The sequence below is a fragment of the Humulus lupulus genome, chromosome 2 (genome assembly GCF_963169125.1).
Source record: "Humulus lupulus chromosome 2, drHumLupu1.1, whole genome shotgun sequence".
Classification (NCBI taxonomy): Eukaryota; Viridiplantae; Streptophyta; class Magnoliopsida; order Rosales; family Cannabaceae; genus Humulus; species Humulus lupulus.
Genome location: NC_084794.1, coordinates 122,622,956 through 122,642,243, shown reverse-complemented (window position 1 = coordinate 122,642,243; position 19,288 = coordinate 122,622,956). Strand labels below are relative to the sequence as shown.

The 19,288-nt window shown below is 32.5% G+C and overlaps 2 protein-coding genes across 4 annotated transcripts; one reads left to right on the top strand and one right to left on the bottom strand.

Annotated features, from left to right (window-relative positions):
* Positions 1-2,278: 2,278 nt before the first annotated feature.
* LOC133818447 (protein disulfide isomerase-like 2-3) lies at positions 2,279-6,214 on the top strand. Its single transcript, XM_062251332.1, has 9 exons — positions 2,279-2,486; positions 2,858-3,016; positions 3,772-3,885; positions 4,203-4,378; positions 4,495-4,594; positions 4,900-5,076; positions 5,159-5,304; positions 5,479-5,625; positions 5,712-6,214. Exons 1-9 carry the CDS (start codon positions 2,352-2,354, stop codon positions 5,884-5,886), a joined length of 1,329 nt encoding a protein of 442 aa, XP_062107316.1. The 5' UTR covers positions 2,279-2,351; the 3' UTR covers positions 5,887-6,214.
* Positions 6,215-6,263: 49 nt separating this feature from the next.
* Positions 6,264-12,939, bottom strand: LOC133818446 (centromere/kinetochore protein zw10 homolog). 3 transcript variants are annotated; one of them, XM_062251329.1, is made up of 14 exons: positions 12,259-12,938; positions 11,966-12,103; positions 11,516-11,689; positions 11,029-11,187; positions 10,156-10,389; positions 9,945-10,076; positions 8,937-9,029; positions 8,081-8,176; positions 7,746-7,874; positions 7,556-7,633; positions 7,278-7,436; positions 7,025-7,175; positions 6,853-6,935; positions 6,264-6,692 (listed from the first exon to the last, which is right to left on the bottom strand). In XM_062251329.1, the coding sequence occupies exons 1-14, from the start codon at positions 12,820-12,822 to the stop codon at positions 6,609-6,611; spliced, it is 2,274 nt and encodes a 757-aa protein (XP_062107313.1). In that variant the 5' UTR covers positions 12,823-12,938; the 3' UTR covers positions 6,264-6,608. The 3 variants fall into 3 exon arrangements, with proteins under 3 accessions (XP_062107313.1, XP_062107314.1, XP_062107315.1); XM_062251330.1 differs by lacking the exon at positions 11,029-11,187 and having other exon boundaries at positions 12,259-12,939; XM_062251331.1 differs by lacking the exons at positions 6,264-6,692; positions 6,853-6,935; positions 7,025-7,175 and having other exon boundaries at positions 7,325-7,371; positions 12,259-12,939.
* Between the last annotated feature and the right edge of the window lie 6,349 nt (positions 12,940-19,288).

Genomic DNA, 19,288 nt, shown 5'->3' with positions numbered 1-19,288 from the left:
AAAAATTAAACACAAATTAAATTTAAAATTAATATTTTCAATTATAAAATATATTACAATAAATTCATGAAAATATTAATTAAAACTTAATTTATTTTACACTTTAAAACCAATAAATTTGTATTTTTGAGCACTAATCACTCTTAAATATAACTTGTTGATTTGTTGATGACTAAATTTTTGGCGAACAAATATATATATATACTAGATACAAGCAATGTGCAACATGCACGTTTGCTTAGTTTTGTTTATATAATTTATTAATTATTTTTATTAAATTTATATTAATGTCATATAAATTTTGAAATAAATATCATATTTTAATTAAATTATTTATTTATTTTGTTTAAGTTTATGTTTGTTCTAGTTTTTTAATTTGGGAGTGACAACAAAAGATTATATATTATATATTTAATGTAATATTAAATATTATACGTGGATTTTAAATTTAGGTTTCTTACTAGTTTTTAAAAAAAAAAGTAATTTGTTGCTAATTCACAACATATTATATTATATGTTTAATATGATATTATTTTAATAAGTGAGTTTAAGTTTAATTAAATTTTATTTAAGGTATAAAACATATGATTTTATTATTTTTAAATAATTATCATTGTAAAATATCTCAAAAATATCATATTTTAATTTGTTTAATTATTTATTATTTTTAAATAATTATCATTGTAAAATTTCTAAAAATATCTTATTTTAATTTGTTTAATTATTTATTATTTTTAAATAATTATCATTGTAAAATATCTTAAAAATATCTTATTTTAATTTTTTATTTTATTTTATTTAAGTTTTAGTATTTACAAACTACCGTTAAATATAAGAATATTCTGTTAAAGTTAACATTAAAAAAATAAAAAACCGTTAAAATCAATAATTTCCGTTATCTACACACTTATTATATAGAAGAGATATATTAAGTAGAAGTTATAAAATTATAAACATTGTCTATAATTTTAATTAAAACTGTTATATATATAATAAAATGAATTATAATTCTATAATATATATCAATAATCTCTATATATATGACATCTAAACACAATATTGACATAGATATGTATTTATATAGCTACGTAACATATATATAAAATACAATAATATTTAAAAACAAATTAATAATAGAAATAAAATGACAATAGAAAAAGTCATAGTGTAGACAGTAGTATATATGCATTAACTATTTTTAGTTTTTAATATATTTCACAATATCTTTTGGTAAATTTGATGAAGAAAAAGAGCTTCAATCACTTGATAAAAAACAAACTATCAAACAAATTTATAAAATAAAAAAATAATATGTATGTCTTTATTATTTTTAAATAAATATAATTTAATTATTTAAATTATCCTAAAATATCTTAAAAATATCATATTTTAATTAATTAATTTATTTGTGTTTTTGTTTATGTTTGTTCTAGTTTTTGAATTTGACACAACAAAAGATGATGTATTATATGTTTAATATAATATTAAGTTTAAATTTAATTACATTTTATTTAAGTTATAAAATCTATGGTTTTATTATTTTTAAATAATTATCATTATAAAATATCTCAAAAAATATCATATTTTAATTTGTTTAATTATTTAATTAATTTTATTAAGTCATATTTACAATATACCATTAAATATAAAAATATTCTGTTAAATATAAGAATATTCCGTTAAAATTAATGAAATTAAAATATATTAGGATTATCTACCACTTTTTTTTATAGAAGAGATATAAATAAAGCAATGTTGAATAGAAATAGAAATGCACTCAAATTTGCAGAAAATATTTTACTTGTTAAACAAATACATATAACTCAGTAAATGGTATTAATTACTTCTAATTTCAATTATTACTTGACTTTCTAAATACATTCTTAAATAATGTTTTACAACATTATACATAAAATTTTGAAATTTAATTTAATTTGTGTAGACGGCTTTTATTACAACAATGCCTTATCAAACTAGTGTTTCTATGAATTATGTCATTGCTAAAAATAAAATAAAAAACTAGTACTATATAAGTATATATATTTTACGACATAGAATGGAATCGGAAGGTAATAGCGTAATTTTCCTTTTCATTTTTATTCCCTCAAAGCCCGAGAAAAACGACGCTCAACCCTGTCGTTACGCTTGAAAGATGGTCAATATTAATTAATAATGGGAAAATAAAAACTAAGGTAGCTGACGTGTAAAACGATGATTGGTCTTTACACGTAATTCGGACCACAGCTTATAATATTGGGCTCTTCCCTGCTTGGCTCTGGAGAGGATTTTGCTCTGATTTGAAGAATTCAGCAAATCTTAGAGAGAGAAAGAGAGATTGAGAAAAAAAGAGAATGAGAGTGGATCGCTCATTGATCCGAGCTCTTTCGCTCGCTTTTGTTTTCCTTTTCGTCTTCAATGTCTGTGATGCACTCTATGGACCTTCGTCTCCAGTGGTTCAGCTTACTGCTTCCAACTTCAAGTCCAAGGTATAATTTGCATATATGTGCCTATATTTACAACATCATGCCCATTTCCCATCCCCCATATATGTAATCTTTTGGATCAATTATTCAAATTTGTCTTCGTTTTCACAAACAGTATCTGTGTAGTGATCATTTTTGTTGTTCCTTAAATTACTCGTTATTGCTTTCATATATTTCTATTGTATTTTTGCACCCCTTTCTGGAAAAATGAACCGTGTAGTCCTCAAATCCGAGTTCGCAGTTTTTACTTTGTGTAACTTTTTTTGGTGAAAAAGTGAATCCATTGTGATTGATAACTAGAACCACATCAATTCTAAGTATATTATTTGGAATTTCAATGGGGCGAGGGACTGAAATATTTGAATGGTGGGCAGGTTTTGAATTCCAATAAAGTTGTTCTGGTTGAGTTCTTTGCCCCGTGGTGCGGACACTGTCAAGCATTAACACCTATATGGGAGAAGGCAGCTACTGTCTTGAAGGGTGTGGTTGGTGTGGCAGCTCTTGATGCTGATGAACACAAGTCCCTTGCTCAGGTATTTTACTAGCCTTTAAACGTTCCCTAAGTTTTGACCTTTTCAGCAAATAACTTGCCATTTTTACCTTAATTCGGACTTGCTTTTTCCCGCTTAATCTTTGAATATATTAATATTAATACTAGCTAAACACAATGATGTGCAATTAATTTTATTTATTAATATTTTCAAGTAGGACTACAATATGGTTGAGAATGAGATTAATTACTTGTGAAATTTTGTGTCCCTAGCATTACTTATATATTAATATGTTTATTGTCACCGATTTCCTGGTTGGTTCCATGCCCAAGAAGGGCATCACAACTTGCCCTGGCAGGTATGCTTTGCCTGGTATTCATTCCTGAGATAGCATAATAGGCAAGAACGCACCTCAATGAACCAATTTTTCAATTATTTATTCCTTATTGTATATAACAAACAGGAATGTCCATTTTCCTTATTTTGTGTTTTTTCCTTCGGAAAATTGTTTGGTTTGTGAGGTTATAAATTATAATCAGTGTCAAATTGTGATATTATGCCTTTTTCAGTCACAGGAGTTAAATAAATCTGCAACTCTATTTCAGAGTTCTCCTACTTAAGTTAAATGAAGAAGCAAATCTAAAAGTTATTGTAAAAGCTACTATTTCCTGTTTATTTGAATGTAATTAATAGTATATTGACCCTCAGTTGGCTGGTTTCCCTGATTTAAAACTTTCTATTTGCTCTCTGAATTACTATAATGTTTTTGTTGATGATGATGTAATTGATTTTTATAGGAATATGGTATTAGAGGGTTTCCAACAATCAAAGTATTTGTACCTGGAAAACCTCCTGTTGACTATCAAGGAGCAAGAGATGTCAAATCCATAGCGAACTTTGCTCTGTCACAGGTTTGTTGATTCATCTTGCGACCTGTTCATTTCATGTCTTCAATCACTGATTTTCCATCACATCTTAATCGCCCAAAATGCGAAAGCTTTTGGTATGGTAGATTTCAAACTAAAGCCAAGATAAGTTTTGCACATTGTCCAAGTGGTTTATGTGTAATAATAACTACCGTTTAACTTGACTTTGTAATGCTTTTGTTAACAACTCTCATAACTTGTAATGTATTAGAAACTACTATTGGAAAAGGGGGAACAAACTATATATTTATATATACATGAAAGTTATCAGTATATGCTGACTATTCTATTGTCCGCCACAGATAAAGGGACTTCTAAAGGAACGGTTAGATGGTAAAGCAACAGGGGGATCCAGTGGGTCCAGTGGATCGAATGAAAATTCTGAAGCTAGTGCCTCAATAGAATTAAATTCTCGCAATTTTGATGAACAAGTACTTAAAAGTAAAGATCTCTGGATTGTAGAGTTCTTTGCACCATGGTAGGATCCCTATCAGCTATGTATCAGTTAAAATTTTTGATTTAGTTTGACCCTAAGAATTAGATACAGCTAATCAAGCAATAGTGTTAACTCTAATTAAATCTTCTCATTTCCAGGTGTGGACACTGTAAAAGGTTGGCCCCTGAGTGGAAGAAGGCTGCTAATAACTTAAAGGGAAAGGTCAAGTTAGGTCATGTTGACTGTGATTCAGAAAAGGTAATGTTGGATTTCTATTGAGTATTACAGAAATCAAATCAAATTATTTTTTCCTGAACATTGTTTAGCTAAGTACAGTCTCTTGCCCCAGTTTCTTTTTCTCTATATTCTAACATTAGATCTTTCATCATATGTCCTTTTGCAAGGAAATGCTTCAAAGATGCTTATGGTTTCTTTAGAATGTTGTTTAATTTGAATTTTCTTTTTATTTGAAAAGTTGTCAATTTGCCTTGGAACTTATGTTACTCTTTCTTTGGGCATGAAAATTTTGAAATCATTTGATTCTAACGGGGTCACTTTTTCAGTCTCTGATGAGCAGATTCAATGTTCAAGGATTCCCCACTATCTTAGTGTTTGGTGCTGATAAAGATAGTCCAACACCTTTCGAAGGTGCTAGAACTGCCTCAGCAATTGAATCATTTGCTCTTGAACAGTTGGAAACAAATGTTGCACCTCCCGAAGTGACTGAGCTAACTGGCCAGGTAGGCACAAGTCTACTTTCTATTTCTTCAGCCCAAATTGGTACTTTGGTAACTTAGAAATCTATGTAATCTTCTTGTGTAGGATGTCATGGAAGAAAAATGTGGTTCGGCTGCCATATGTTTTGTGGCTTTTCTCCCAGACATTTTGGATTCCAAAGCAGAAGGAAGGAACAAGTATGTTCAGCAGTTATTGTCAGTTGCAGAGAAGTTCAAGAAGAGTCCCTATAGGCAAGGACACATTCAATTCTTCTGTATTTTTTTCAATTTCGTTTCTTTTGGCTTTTTGTTCCAAGAATCTCGTCTTGCACTGTCATATTAAGTTACCCGCATTAACCATTGCATTAAACATAAAGAAACATTTTCCATTACTAATTGCTTAAGTCAATTTTATATTATTTGCAGTTATGTATGGGCAGCTGCTGGAAAGCAGCCAGATCTTGAACAGCGTGTTGGAGTTGGTGGGTATGGTTATCCGGCTTTGGTTGCCCTAAACGTAAAGAAAAGTGTTTATGCCCCACTTAAGAGTGCTTTCGAGCTTGAGCATATCATGTGAGTCTTATTTTGTTCTCCTTGATTCTTGAATACCACCTTTGCAATTATCATTACATTCTAACCTACTCAATTTGGTTCGCCAGAGAATTCGTGAGGGATGCCGGTCGTGGAGGAAAAGGAAACTTGCCTCTGGAAGGGGCCCCTGTAATTGTGAAGACAGAACCATGGGATGGAAAAGATGGAGAGGTCATTGAAGAGGACGAGTTCTCCCTGGAAGAGCTCATGGGGGAAGATACTGCCAGCAAGGATGAGTTGTGAATTAATTAAACCTTAGTCGTGAAGGAAATGAGATTTAGGAGAGATTTTGGACTCTTGGGATCACAACTTGTGCTGTTACGGTATTAAATGACTTTTTCTCCATGGTCAAACTGATTACTGAATGAGGCGTACACTTTCTAAATCTTGCATTCTGTTCCTTACCATTAATATTAGTAGAAAAGGGAATACGATATGGCTGATCCCATTCTCTATCTCCTTGTCATGTTAAGTGAATAATTAAGAGTCATATTACATTGTATCTGTTTTAATGAGAACAAAACATCACCAATCCAATGCAATCGGGTATAAAGCTCTTGCTTCGGCGTAATCATTTAGTCTTGAGCAAACAATCGAGATGTCTAATTCTATAGCAAAAAAAAAAAAAAAGTATCATGTCGTCTTATTTTCAAGCCGCACTTGTCAGTTTGGAACACTAAATTAACTGAAAATTAAATAACGGAATCTTACCAAAAACAATTGGTTACAATATAACAGGAACAATGTTGTACCCTCTTCTTTCTCCTCTTTACACACATGTAAGTTTTATGAAAGTTCTATAAAAATACAAACCTATCTTATGTCAGAATATCGTCATCTAATTTAGTTGGGACATCCAATGAGAAGTCATAGGAGAATCAGCTTCACAGCCATAAAGCTTCTAACCCTTCCCCTTGTTCTTCTGATATATCTTTCTTTTGATGGAGGAAAATTGATCGAAGCTTCTAGAAACTAGCATTTGCTAATCTCCACAAACATTCTTTCCTCAGAGGTGAATCCGCAAATATGGCTTTGATGAAGTCTTGAACCTGAAAGCATGCAGAATGAAATAATATAAGCAAAAAAATTGATAATAATAGAAAAAATAATAATAAAACGGAATAATAAAAGAATTTTGATAGAAATATGAATTAAAAAATATTGTATTGAACAAAATTATGTGCTCAAATCCGGCTAGACTAGTCATACCTCTTTTAATGTAAAAGCACTGCTCAGTAAATCTCCACTTTCCCAAGCTGCGGTAATGGATTTTAAAGGCATGTCTAATAATTCTGTAGAGAAGTGAAAACAAACATTAGGTTATTGTTACAGGAATTTTTTTAATACAGGGGAACTCTAGAGCAAATCATAAATAGCATGCCTGCTAATCTATGCATCTTGCGTAATGATGGTATGAGATCGTCAAGCGTCTGTGTCATGCTCTCTTGTAAATTCTCTGTTTGGTGGACATTGGCCAAGGACTCCAATAGAGAAGATAGGTTTTCCAGCATCAAATGAATTAATCTTTGGAGCTATGGACATTAACAGAAGAAAAGAGCATAAGCAATAAAGGTGCAAGTATATGCATCAAAAATGAGGAGAAAAGAGAATTGATAGGTTTTACTAGATTATACCTGTAATGTTTCCTCTGCTGCCATGTCATCGATAAGCAGTATGTCTCTTGTAATTCTAGAAAATACCGACTCTAGAACCATAGACATGCTTCTCCTGTAAGTTGAAGGCATCAAGAGTGGTTCCCATATGATATGTACTTTCTCAAGAATGAAAATAACCTGATAAAACATATTACATACCCATCCATCAACCCAAACTCACAGAGAAAAAAGAACGAGAATGGCAATGACGAGAGAATGATCAAATGATAAATATCTTCAATTTAAGACCATGCTACCTGATCAATGCTAAATTTTGCAGATTCGTATGCATGCTTCAAATGGGTATTCTGAAATCCATCTGCACCGTCTATAGCCTAAACAAATAAATAATAAAATTTTCAGTGGCCTATCACAGAAATTGTCAAAATAGACTACCTGATCGGTTATGCAACTTTTATTGACCGGGACATTTCAATATGACTTCACCTCTTTCAAATTATAAATAACTAATTGAATTTGTCTCTGCAGTATCTGCTCTGCCATGACATGAAATCTTGGGGCTAAATCAACAAACACAGCATGTTCCTTGATCGAACTTGGGAAATCTGGGCGATACTGGCAAATTAAAAGAATAAAAAGAGGAGAAACACGCATAAATTGGATTCAAAAGCATTAGTTAATCCAACATTATATTAGCATCTGTTGTGCAGCTTCATTAAATAGTAACAATGCAGTATACATGCAATAAGTAAGAGTGTGTGGATGAAGGGGCAAGGTGAAAGACTGAGAGCATGTACACTTTTAAACATGCAAGTACATACCTCATATGCAAGCCCAAGAATCTCCTGTGATAGATAGAGGCAATCATTATGCATGAGAACAGCTACCTGGTTGATGCCTTCAAGCTGCCTTTCTAGCTTCAGAAGTCAAACAAGAAGGTTACAATAAAAACATTATTATTTTATATGATAAACTGTAGTTGCTAAAACTAAGAGATCACCATGGTAAATCAAGATCTCACAAAGGGAGAAGGATTTGTAAACCAAAGAAAAATATTACAATGTAATTGCCCAGAAATGTATAAAAAAATTAATGTCCTATTAAATTTGTACTTTGAGAAACTGGAGTCCACATTAAATGGTCATCAACAATCTAACTCTCACATCAATCATATGACCTCATTTCTATCTTCCACTAATGAATATTTTTCCTGCTAGTACAGTTGAAGCTGTCTTCAAACAAGCTGGTTATATAGATCTCCAGAAAAAAGAAAAGGGAAGCCATCTATAATAACTGACAACATCTTGTTCTCTGGATCATACAACGCTCAGCTACAATCATTTAGAAATTAAGGGAAGCAACCTCTCAGCTTTTATCACTGACTATCTGCTATGTTCTGTATATTCTTAGGACATCTACAGTTAATTTTACATTTTTATCCATCATCAAAAGATAGAAACAGAATTTAAGGACATTATAAGAAAATTTAATCACAACAAGCACTCTCACACAGACAACTTTTAACTCAGTCTGCTAACAGTGGACTCAAAAAATCTCTTATTATCTTTAAAACGCATACATAAGCAAATTAGTACTTCTGTCGATCGTCCTCCCACAAGTGTAAACTATTGGAAATAAATATTTAGCAGGCACACTTCGTGCATTCCAAAAACTAACCTTCACAGGTATAACAACTTCATAAAGAAGTATAACATCCCTAGCAGCATGGTAGAATTCCAAGGCAACTCTGGTGGACGACAAGCAAACATCCTGCCCATGGGATTAATCAAAACACTCTCCAGAAAAAATAATTATGTTTAATGATAAAAATTCCACTAAAATTCTTATTGATAAGAAGAACCATAAAATAAAATCCCAACTTTATTTATTATATCAGAGCATCCTAACTACAGTGGCAATGTTAATGTTATCAGGATATAAATCTCTGGAAAACAAATGGGCATTGTTATACCTTCATATTTTCGGGTTGTCCAATTACAAATAATTATCAATTCAACAATCTTATCAAAAAAAGTTATTCTTCTAAACACCCTTTTATTACTTCTAATGCTCTTCCTTCACAACCAATCCCTAAAATGCTGTTACAATGTGCTCAATCATCTTATGTAAGTTCCAAAAGTATTTTCATTTTAGAAGAAAAAATGCAATATCTTACTACTTTAAGAGTCAATTCTAGCAATCTTCAATTACAGAACCCAAATATCATCCCTCTTCAAAATTCCAAGTAATTTCTACATTCTAGCATTTGCTGAAAGATGTCTAGACGAGTAATTACAGCTTTTTTAAAAAAAAAAATCAAAATCTACTAAATATCTACAATTATAGGCTTCTTCTGAAACAAGTATCTTAATCATCCTATTTATAATATTCTAGAGCAGAACGAAAATTGAAAAGAAAAAACAGGTGCTGCAACCATGCAACAAAACCCTAGCTCATTTCCATTATTTATATGCTTCAGTTATATCAAAAATCATCTTATATGGGATATTACTTTCAACTAGACAATCAACAAAATAATGCCTAATATTATACAATCAAAATCCAAATAAGCAAAACAATTATAGAAACTCATGTTCATGCCAGGCAAGTCAACAAACAGGGCAGGCCAATCAACTATATACTAATAGAGATTAGAGATGGGCAGGTTCATTCTGTACTCCACACCTTAAGTGTCTGATGTACAAGCTCCATCAGCTGAAGCGCAGCTTTAGATACCACACACCTTTCTGACAGGAACAGCAATTGCACATGATGTTCGGAAGTGTTTACAGCCACCCTATCATTCTTTGCATACTCCTGCAGCAAATTTCATTAGTCTAAAGCTAAAAATAAGAACATAACAACAAAAGCAGCAATGCTGGTCCTAAATGCTCACTTGAGGTATAGAAAAATCACATTGCAGAAGCAACTTTCTAGCATTTGCCAAAATTTCTGTTTTCTTTCTAGATGCAAAGTGAACCTCAACATTTTCTGCATAATCACTCAATGTGTTATCCTTGTTATCAGATTTTGAAATATATGCGACTTCCTTTAAAGCATTTTCGAATTTAGATGTGTGTTCGATGATCTTCTGAAAGCCAGAAAGTTTTGAAGCATCTGGAGGGACAACCTGAAACAAGAAATCAAACTTAAGTTACTCAACTCATGGAACTTGCACTACAAAATTAAGCATTTTTCGTTATCTTAAAAAAAATCCAGACAAAGAGAACCATCAAACTTCGTGTGTCACATGCTTCAATGTCAGTGTAATAATGACCAACATATTGGACTATTTCAGGAGATTTTTATTTGTCATTAAAAATGGCAACTTAAACTAAAATCTGACAAGACATCAGAAACAAAATTTATTATCCATCTTTAGCTTAGAATTTTTTTTTTTCCTATTCGAAATAATATTTATTAAAATAAACCCACCATCCCAATCCAACTTTGTTTGTTTGTCTTACAGCAATCCCTAGAAATCACGATGACTACCAAACTAAAGATGAGTCAAATTTTGTAAAACTAAACAACTTGCGCAACAATGGACACAAATGGATTAAGATTACAACAAAGCCTGGTAGTTGATATGCAGCCATCCATGTCTACAAGTCTACAGGATTTTAACAAGGACAAACACTAAACCTCATCGTAAACATATGGATTAATAATGTAAAATGAATCATGTTTGTACAAAGCTCAATATCTGGAAGTATTTTATTGATATACTAATAAACCATAGCTTCATTTCCAATAATGAAGAACAAACCTTAGAAAGAAAATTTGAAATAATCAAATTTGAAATCCTTGGCCATGTCAATCTCCCAAAACTTTGTATCCAAGATCCATTTTGGAAGCATATACTTTTGCAGACAAACCTGATAGTCTGAATAATTCCTGAATAAATAGTCTCCCCCTCATTCTCAAACTGACATTTGGCAAAAAAATAATTCAGTAGAACACTCAAAACTCACAACAAACAAAATTGTTACACAACCACTGTCAAATGGACAAGCCACAATACCAATTTTCCTTCTCCTCAATTAAAAACACAAAACTAAGTACTTGAGGCTAGCTCAGGTGCTTAAGTTAGTGAATCAATGGTCCAGGGTTCACGCCCACATAAATGTAACTTCAAAAAAAAAATACATATTATGCTAGCCAGTATATTCAAGCAACCAAATTCTTCTCATAGTAACCTGTGAGCATTCTTAAAAATATAATAAGTAATCAACCAAAAGCAATAAGCAGTCTACCTTCGAATCACTTGATGGAACTATCTTTAATAACGCTCCAGTCAGTTCCTCAGAGTCTTGAACCAATTCTTCTACAAATGAAACAGGCGATCTGTAATTTACAGCTGGAGAGATGACATACTTGATCAACAAATCGGCTACTTTTGCCAACCCATAATCCAAAATTCCAATCACCTACCAAAAAAGTAGCCACAAAAGGAAATTCACCACTAAATCCAATTGACTTTCATTATTGCGGAAGCACCTGTGACCCAAAGGGCTAAAGAGCCCCTAGGCCATTTTGAATCTCAACAACACATAGTTTACACAGAATCAAAATCCCATATCCGTAAAACCACAACAATGTTCTATTACACATTATGATTACTATGCTTAAACGTTTAAACCATTAATTTTCACTGAGTAATAGGTGATAACAATTATGACATATTGACATTGTTGTTAACTTACGTCTAAAGCCTCTAGAACCGTACAGAGCTCAATTCTGTCAACTCCGCCATCACTAAGAAAATATTCCACTTGAACTGCATTCAATTCCTGATCAAACCGCACCGCCTTTCCCATGAGCTTCAAAAGAACCTCTTGAATCTACAAACCGAAATCGAATTCCTCTAAAAAACACAATCAGAAACTCAAATAAAAATCACCAAGAGCAAATAAATCAGAACATCGAATTAGAAATAGAAACGCAGCACGATTTCCCTTGGACGAAACTTAATTTCCATTCTCTCTTTATTTTTTACCTCATCGAAGCAATCGGACCACTCTTTCCTCAACAATCCGAAAACCACGGGCTCTCTCTCATCTACTTGATGGTCACCACCATTACATATTCCTAGGGCCTTCTTCAGGTCCCTAAGTTCCTCCGCGGCAAATCTCAACCGTTTACTCCTCAAGGCCTCCCTTGCAGCCATCAATTTCTCGTTGATTTCAACGATCAACTTCACCAAAACCAACAACTCCCTCTTCGCCCTAACTTGCTGCATCTTCGTGTTCATTTCCTTGACGGTGTCCGAAATCTCGGCATCGATCGGGCGATCGGAAATGGTACTAAGGAGGTGGGAGACGTCGCCGGAGATTCGGTCGGAGCGGGAAACGGCGTCATTGCAGATGGAGAAGAGGTTAGAAAAATCATGGTGGTGAGAGATGATGTAGGACTGGATTTTGGCCTTGATTTGGAGGGAGTGAGATTCGAGACGCTGTATCAGGAGGCGGAGATCGGGTGCGGAGAGCGGTGTGGTGGGGTCGCTGAGGTCGTGAGCGGATAGGAGATCACGGACGTTGATTGAATCAAAGAGGGCGTCCATTTTCGGAGGATCCGACGGCTCCGGCCGCAGCACGACGGAGAAGATGAAATGGAAAAAGCTGGAGACGGTTCTGAGTAGTATTGTATATGATGACGCTGTTGGGTAAGTCTCTGGATTCTAGTCAGGGAAAGAGCAATTAGTAACAATGTGCTTAATTGGGCACTGGGTTCAGATTGAGACCTTTCTTGGGCCCTAGACGACGTGTGAAGCCCAAGTTGAATGCCATGAGACTACAGTAATTTCAGAGAGCTTTACAAAAGTACCTGAAAAATAAATAAAAAAATATAGATTAATCTACACAAATGCACTAAAAGTTAAAAAAAATATGATAAATACGGTACATTACAAAAATACGAAATTTTTGGATAAAAACACGAAATGGAAAAATTATAAATACGGAGTGACAAAATTATAAATAAAAGCTGTAAAATACAATTTTTTGTGATCAACGTTTACAAACTAGTAAATATCTGTTACAAACTTGTAAATATCTGTTACATGTTTGTTAATAATATTTACAAAATCAGTTATAGAATTGTAGATTTTTTTATTTTGTAGATAAAACTTACAAATAAATTCGTAACTAAATTTTCTTTTTTTGTAACAATAATTTACAAATCTAGTTTTACAACTAAGAAAGATATTTTTGTAACTAACATTTACGAAAATATTTTATAGTTAAAAATCATAAACATAATATACATAAAAATATTATATTTTTCCATATTCTTACAATATTGTACCAACAAATTACAGGAACATTCATATTTATGTTATACAACTTAAAAATATAAATTTAAGATATTCATTATTTATAAAACACTTTATTAAATATATATAGTGGTGAAATACAATATTTTTTAAACAATTTTTACAATTTTGTAACAACAATTTACAAAACTAATTTCACAACAAAAAAAGTTTATTTTTGTAACTAACATTTACATATATATATATATATTTATAAATTTATGTTTATATTTAACATGATTGTTACATAGATTTATAAAATTAAGTTGTGAATTTAGTACATGTTTGTAACAAAAATTTATAAAACTAAGTTTCTTACTAAAATATACTATTTTATTTTGTAACTAATATATACAAAAATATTAGATTGCATAAAACAAGTAACAAATATTAGAAAAAATATATAACTACTAATATAGAAATAGATTATATTTATTAAATATAATAATTTATGCAAGCATAATATTTTTTTAATATTAATAATACATTCATTTTAAATATATAAAAATAAAAAAAATTGAAGAGAAAATGATTGAGTATTATTATATCACATCAATATAATTAAATTACATCAATTAATGCTGTTTCTTTTTATGAGTACACGAAAAAAATAAAAGCTCATCAATTAATGAACTGTATTCTTGTTTTTTTCTTTTTACTAATATCTGAGTATTATTTGAAGGCACCGTATATTTGTAATTATTTGTACTCACCGTATATTTCAAATTTTTTATAAATATGCAGTGTTTTATGTAATTAATCCAAAAATATATTGATTTTTTTTCAAAAACAAAAAGAGCAATGATTCAATCCCTCGGCTAATTCTGAAGGATGTGAAACCTCATTTTAGTTTTCATTGTCCAATTTAATTGTAGGGAATTTTTTTGGGAAATTCCAGTGCAATACACAATAACATATTGAAATTTTTTAATATGTCAAAGATTCCTCACACTAATGTGCCCCTTACTATATTTTGTACAAAAGTACCTCTTTCTTTTAAAAATGTCAGATTTAACATCACACACATTTATTTCTCTCTCTCCCTTCAACATCACTCACGATCGTTTTTGCATCGACATGTATAAAAGCACTGAACCGAGTTGCAATGTTTGGACTGTTCAGATCTGAAAGCTTTATTTCATGTGAAAAAATTGTCATTCTTGGTATTTTTGAAGAGAAAAAATCATAGGTAAGTATCATCTTATTCTATCTACTTGTGAATATGAAATGTCATGGTTAGATATTGTTGACTGTGTTTTTAGCCAACGACGTGAGAATGTCAATAACGACAAGCCTTCAAGAGAATGTAAATGACAACAGACAGTTTAATAAAGAAAATAAAGAACACACAAGATTTTATAGTGGTTCAGCCCCGATTGTCGGTAATAGCCTAATCCACTTAGAGTTGTGATTTATAGATCTGTACTCAAGATCAGATGGACTGAGCCAACTGAGTTTCTTCAATACAGATTGCAAAAATACAAGAATTCTCTCAAATGCCAGCATTTTATCTCTCTAGAATACTCAGGCTCAAATTTCTCTCTCTAGCAAGAAGAAGCAGAAGAAGCCCTTCTCTAATCCCATAAGCTCTCTATTTATAGGCTTAGGGTCATACATACGGTATCCCCTAACATGGCACTCTCCTCTAGCATACCATGTTTCTCCTCGGACCAAATCCTTGGGGTCTCCTAAGACCACCCTCTTGAGTTCTCCTCGGATGCACTCTCCTCACCCTTGGGGTCTCCTAGGTCCACTCTCTTGAGTTCTCCTCGGACCAAGGTCTCTTGGGCTCTCCTCCTCAGACCTCATCCTTAGCTCTCCTAGGATGCATTCTCCTTAGCCTCCTAGGATGCATTTGGCTTGGTTATGACATCTTTCAAGCAGTCCAAATTCTTCGTCAGTCTACCGGGTCACTTTATCACAACTCTGAGGAGTCAATGTATTTATTGACTATTAACGTGTCTTTTACTGACCATGTACTGCCACTTATCACCTTTATTGCCACGTCATTGATCTCCAATTTTTGGGTATAACAGATATTAGTTTTGAACTGTTCTGGTGTTGAGTGTGGTATTTTTTTCTGCATTTTTTGATCTGTTCTTCGGATCTGGAAATATGTGGGTTGCCATTCGAAATTGATGATAAATCAATATCAAACCAATGGTAAATTGATGCCAAATTGATGAGAAAATGATACAAGTGCTGAAAGATGCTAGACACAATGCCACATCGATGCCCTACCGATGCCCCATTGATGCTATTTAGATGTTGAGACGAACTTATAATTTGGAGATTATTTTTTATGTAATATCGATGGTATATTGATGTTGAATCGATGTCATGTATGTTGGTGTGTTTCAGCATTGAAATGACATCAATATACCATCGAAAATGCATCGCGCATAGATGCCAACCAACAGCATCGACTATGCATCGATGTGGCATTGCAAAGCGGATAACATTATATAGGCATCGATCAACTCATCATCAATTTTACTATATTTTTATAATTTTCTTAAGCTTTTTTTTTGTAAATTTGCAGGTTTCAGAGTTAATATAATTATTTTTTACAACGATGTTTGGGAACGGAAAGGAGAGAAATGGAATTTCAAAGGTGGTTTGAACCAGAGCTGTAAATGTGGGTCGACCCGGCCCACATTTTTCGTGCCTCTAAATAATTCGGGCTGGGCCGGACCCGTATTTAAATTCGTGTCTGGCTGGACCGGCCCATATTTGAAAGAGTAAGCCCAGCACGACCCATGCCGTGCCATGCTCATGTCGTGTCGGGCCCAAGCCGGGTCGGCCCACTTTCCTTATTCGAGTCCGCTTTTAGGCCCATTTTATTATTGCAAAAAAATATGAGGATGGGGAATTGAACCCTCCACCTCCTCTTTAACAATCAATGGACTCACCACCAATCTAAATACATTTCTTTGTTTAAATTATAGTTTGGGATATTTTTATATACTTTTCAACAATACTTTACCAAAAATTATATCAAAGATAATTATTAGAATTTGAATACCTACTAATAAATGCTATAAAATTTAACTCACAAATCTCAAAATAAATTAATATAATTATAAAATTAGAAACATTGAGAAAAATAATAGACTTTTATTATCATTTTAATTTATAGATAATTGACAAATAAAAATTTATTATCATTATTAATGTCAAAATATCAGAATTTTTATCGTGTCGTGCTTTCAGGCTAGTTTGTTCATGCTTTTGTGTCGTGCCTTCGGGCTTGTCGTGTCATGACGTGCTCAAGCCCATGTCGTGTTGTGTTGTGCCGTGCAATGCCAATTTTCAATTCGTGTCGTGCCTGGCCCAAGCCCATATTTTTTCGTTTCGTGTCGTGCTCCTGCCTCCCGGGCTCGTGCCGATTTTGTGCCGTGCTAATAAGCCAGGCCCATATTTATAGCTCTAGTTTGAACAATATAATACATGTACCAATTGATGTTGGTTACATAGAATTATTGGAGAAGTTGTATTCAAAGCTGAAAGCGGATAAGTCATTGTTTGACTTAAAGTTGGAAGTTTTGTTTACATGCAATGATTTTAGCTTAGATCCTATTGAAATCACGAATGATGAAGGAGTGAGTGCTCTTATTCTTGACAATTCGAAGTCCTTAAAACATCGGGTTCCTTTATGTGTCAGTTCGATTGAAAAGAACATTGCTTTTCTTGATCCATCTCATAGAGCGAGTGTTAATAAGGATAATCATAATCATTCTTCCACGGTTGTTCCACAAACAGCTCACGAGGCAAGTGTATGCATCGAAGGTCCTAGTCAAAATGAAACTTTTTTCCCCAATGATGATGATGGGTATGAGTACGAGCCTTATGTCAATGATGATCTAGTTGCCCATTTGGGTGATGATGGTGAAAGAGTTGAGGGGTGCAGTAGTTCCGATGATAACTCCAAGGATCGGTTACCCATGCTACATGTGGAGCAAGTGGTTAATTTAAATGTACGATCCTTGCCAAGACGTCAAGAAAGCCAAGGACGCAGGAATCCTGCCTCAGAGAGCAGTCGTCCAACTACACAAGACGATAGAAAAAGATGGAGTTCTCCGACATATACTGCTGAAGATATCCTATGCCCCTCTTATGTTATTCCGGTGTTATTTGGAGTGAGTTGTGGAGTAATAGAAGCTGGGAAGATTTTTTAGAACAAGTTAGAGTTGAAGACAAAGGCCCACTTGTATGCAATGAAGCAGAACTTCAAGTTTGTGGTGAAGAAGCCAGGTGTTGAATTTTGGTATATCACTTGCAAGGATCCTGATTGTGGGTGGATATTGAGGGAGAAGAGAATGCCTAAATCTAATATGTTCGAGATAACTTGTTTCACCAAGAAACACACTTGCTCACTTGAACTCTGACATAAAGGCCACCGCCAAGCTGCACCTTCAGTTATTGGTCATTGCATAAAGACAAAATATCAGACTGGATCGAATGCATACATTGAAAACAACATAAGAGAAGACATTAAGAATGCCAAAAAATTTAGTACCTAACCTTTTTTTTTTTTGCTTTAATTACACTTTTGAGTCCAAATAACTCGCTCAACGAGTTAAGCTATATTTTAAACACGCAGTGTAATGGTTTTGGATTAATAGGACATTACTGTTGGGAATACATTTTACAGGATCATAAATATTTTCATGTAAGTTTCATATATTAAACAAATTAACATATAAAACAACCTAGAAACATGTTTCTAATGAATTTCATTAAGTAAATCAAATAACAGAGTTTAAGAATCTTACTTTTACGCAGTGGATATTAAGACTCCTTTCTTCACTCTCTCTAACATTTGTTCATTTCTGTCGCAAAGTAATGAGAAGAGAGTGAACTGGGTCTTCAAACTACACAATATTCCACAATTTCCTTTGATCACACTAGACTAGAGTGGGAAATTCCCAACACATGAGATGGAAATATTATAGAGAATAAGAGAAAGGATATGAGCGGCTACAAGAGGTCTCTTGAGTCTATGTTTTTGCTTGTTTTCACTTCACTACTTTCAGATTATAAAACCCTAGACTTAAGTACCTATTTATAGCAAAACTTCGAGGTTAATTCAATTTAATTAAATAATTAAAATAAAATCCTTATTAATTAATTAAATATAATTTAATATACATATTATATACACTAATTTCGTATATTACGAAATCTTTTATTAAAACTTTATATATATAATTATAAATATATTTAAACAATAATTAATTAATTAAATCCTTTATTCAAATCAACTAATTATAATTTGAATATTGATTTAATATTATTTATCAATTTGACACCAATTTGTCATAATTAATAAATTTGCCCAAATTTCTCTTTTCTTTTCTAAATTTCACATCTTAGTAAAACTGTCCAAAATTGACACAAAAAAATTTAGACAATCCTAATTGATAATTAAATCAATTAATTGAGACTATCTAGATGATTTAATCAAATGCATTGTGGGACCATGGACCCATGAATTCAAGCTCCAATAAGTTACCGTAAAATTATTATCGAATAATTTCACTACCTTATTAATTCCTCGTGACTCCACTAAAGACTCGGAATTGCACTCTTGAACTCATAGAACACTTTACAATTAAAGTAAATACGTTATCCATTGTTACAACCATAATTTGTCATTCAATCTTCTATACATGATCTTCAACAGAGTCGGGTACAAATTACTGTTTTACTCCTC

Coding starts and splice junctions, on each gene's coding strand:
- LOC133818447 (XM_062251332.1), top strand. CDS start 2,352: ATGAGAGTGGATCGCTCATTGATCCGAGCTCTTTCGCTCGCTTTTGTT. Junction 2,487..2,857: donor CTTCCAACTTCAAGTCCAAG/GTATAATTTGCA, acceptor AATGGTGGGCAG/GTTTTGAATTCCAATAAAGT. Junction 5,626..5,711: donor TTCGAGCTTGAGCATATCAT/GTGAGTCTTATT, acceptor TTGGTTCGCCAG/AGAATTCGTGAGGGATGCCG.
- LOC133818446 (XM_062251329.1), bottom strand. CDS start 12,822: ATGGACGCCCTCTTTGATTCAATCAACGTCCGTGATCTCCTATCCGCT. Junction 7,875..8,080: donor TTCTTGGGCTTGCATATGAG/GTATGTACTTGC, acceptor TTAATTTGCCAG/TATCGCCCAGATTTCCCAAG. Junction 6,693..6,852: donor GTGCTTTTACATTAAAAGAG/GTATGACTAGTC, acceptor GCATGCTTTCAG/GTTCAAGACTTCATCAAAGC.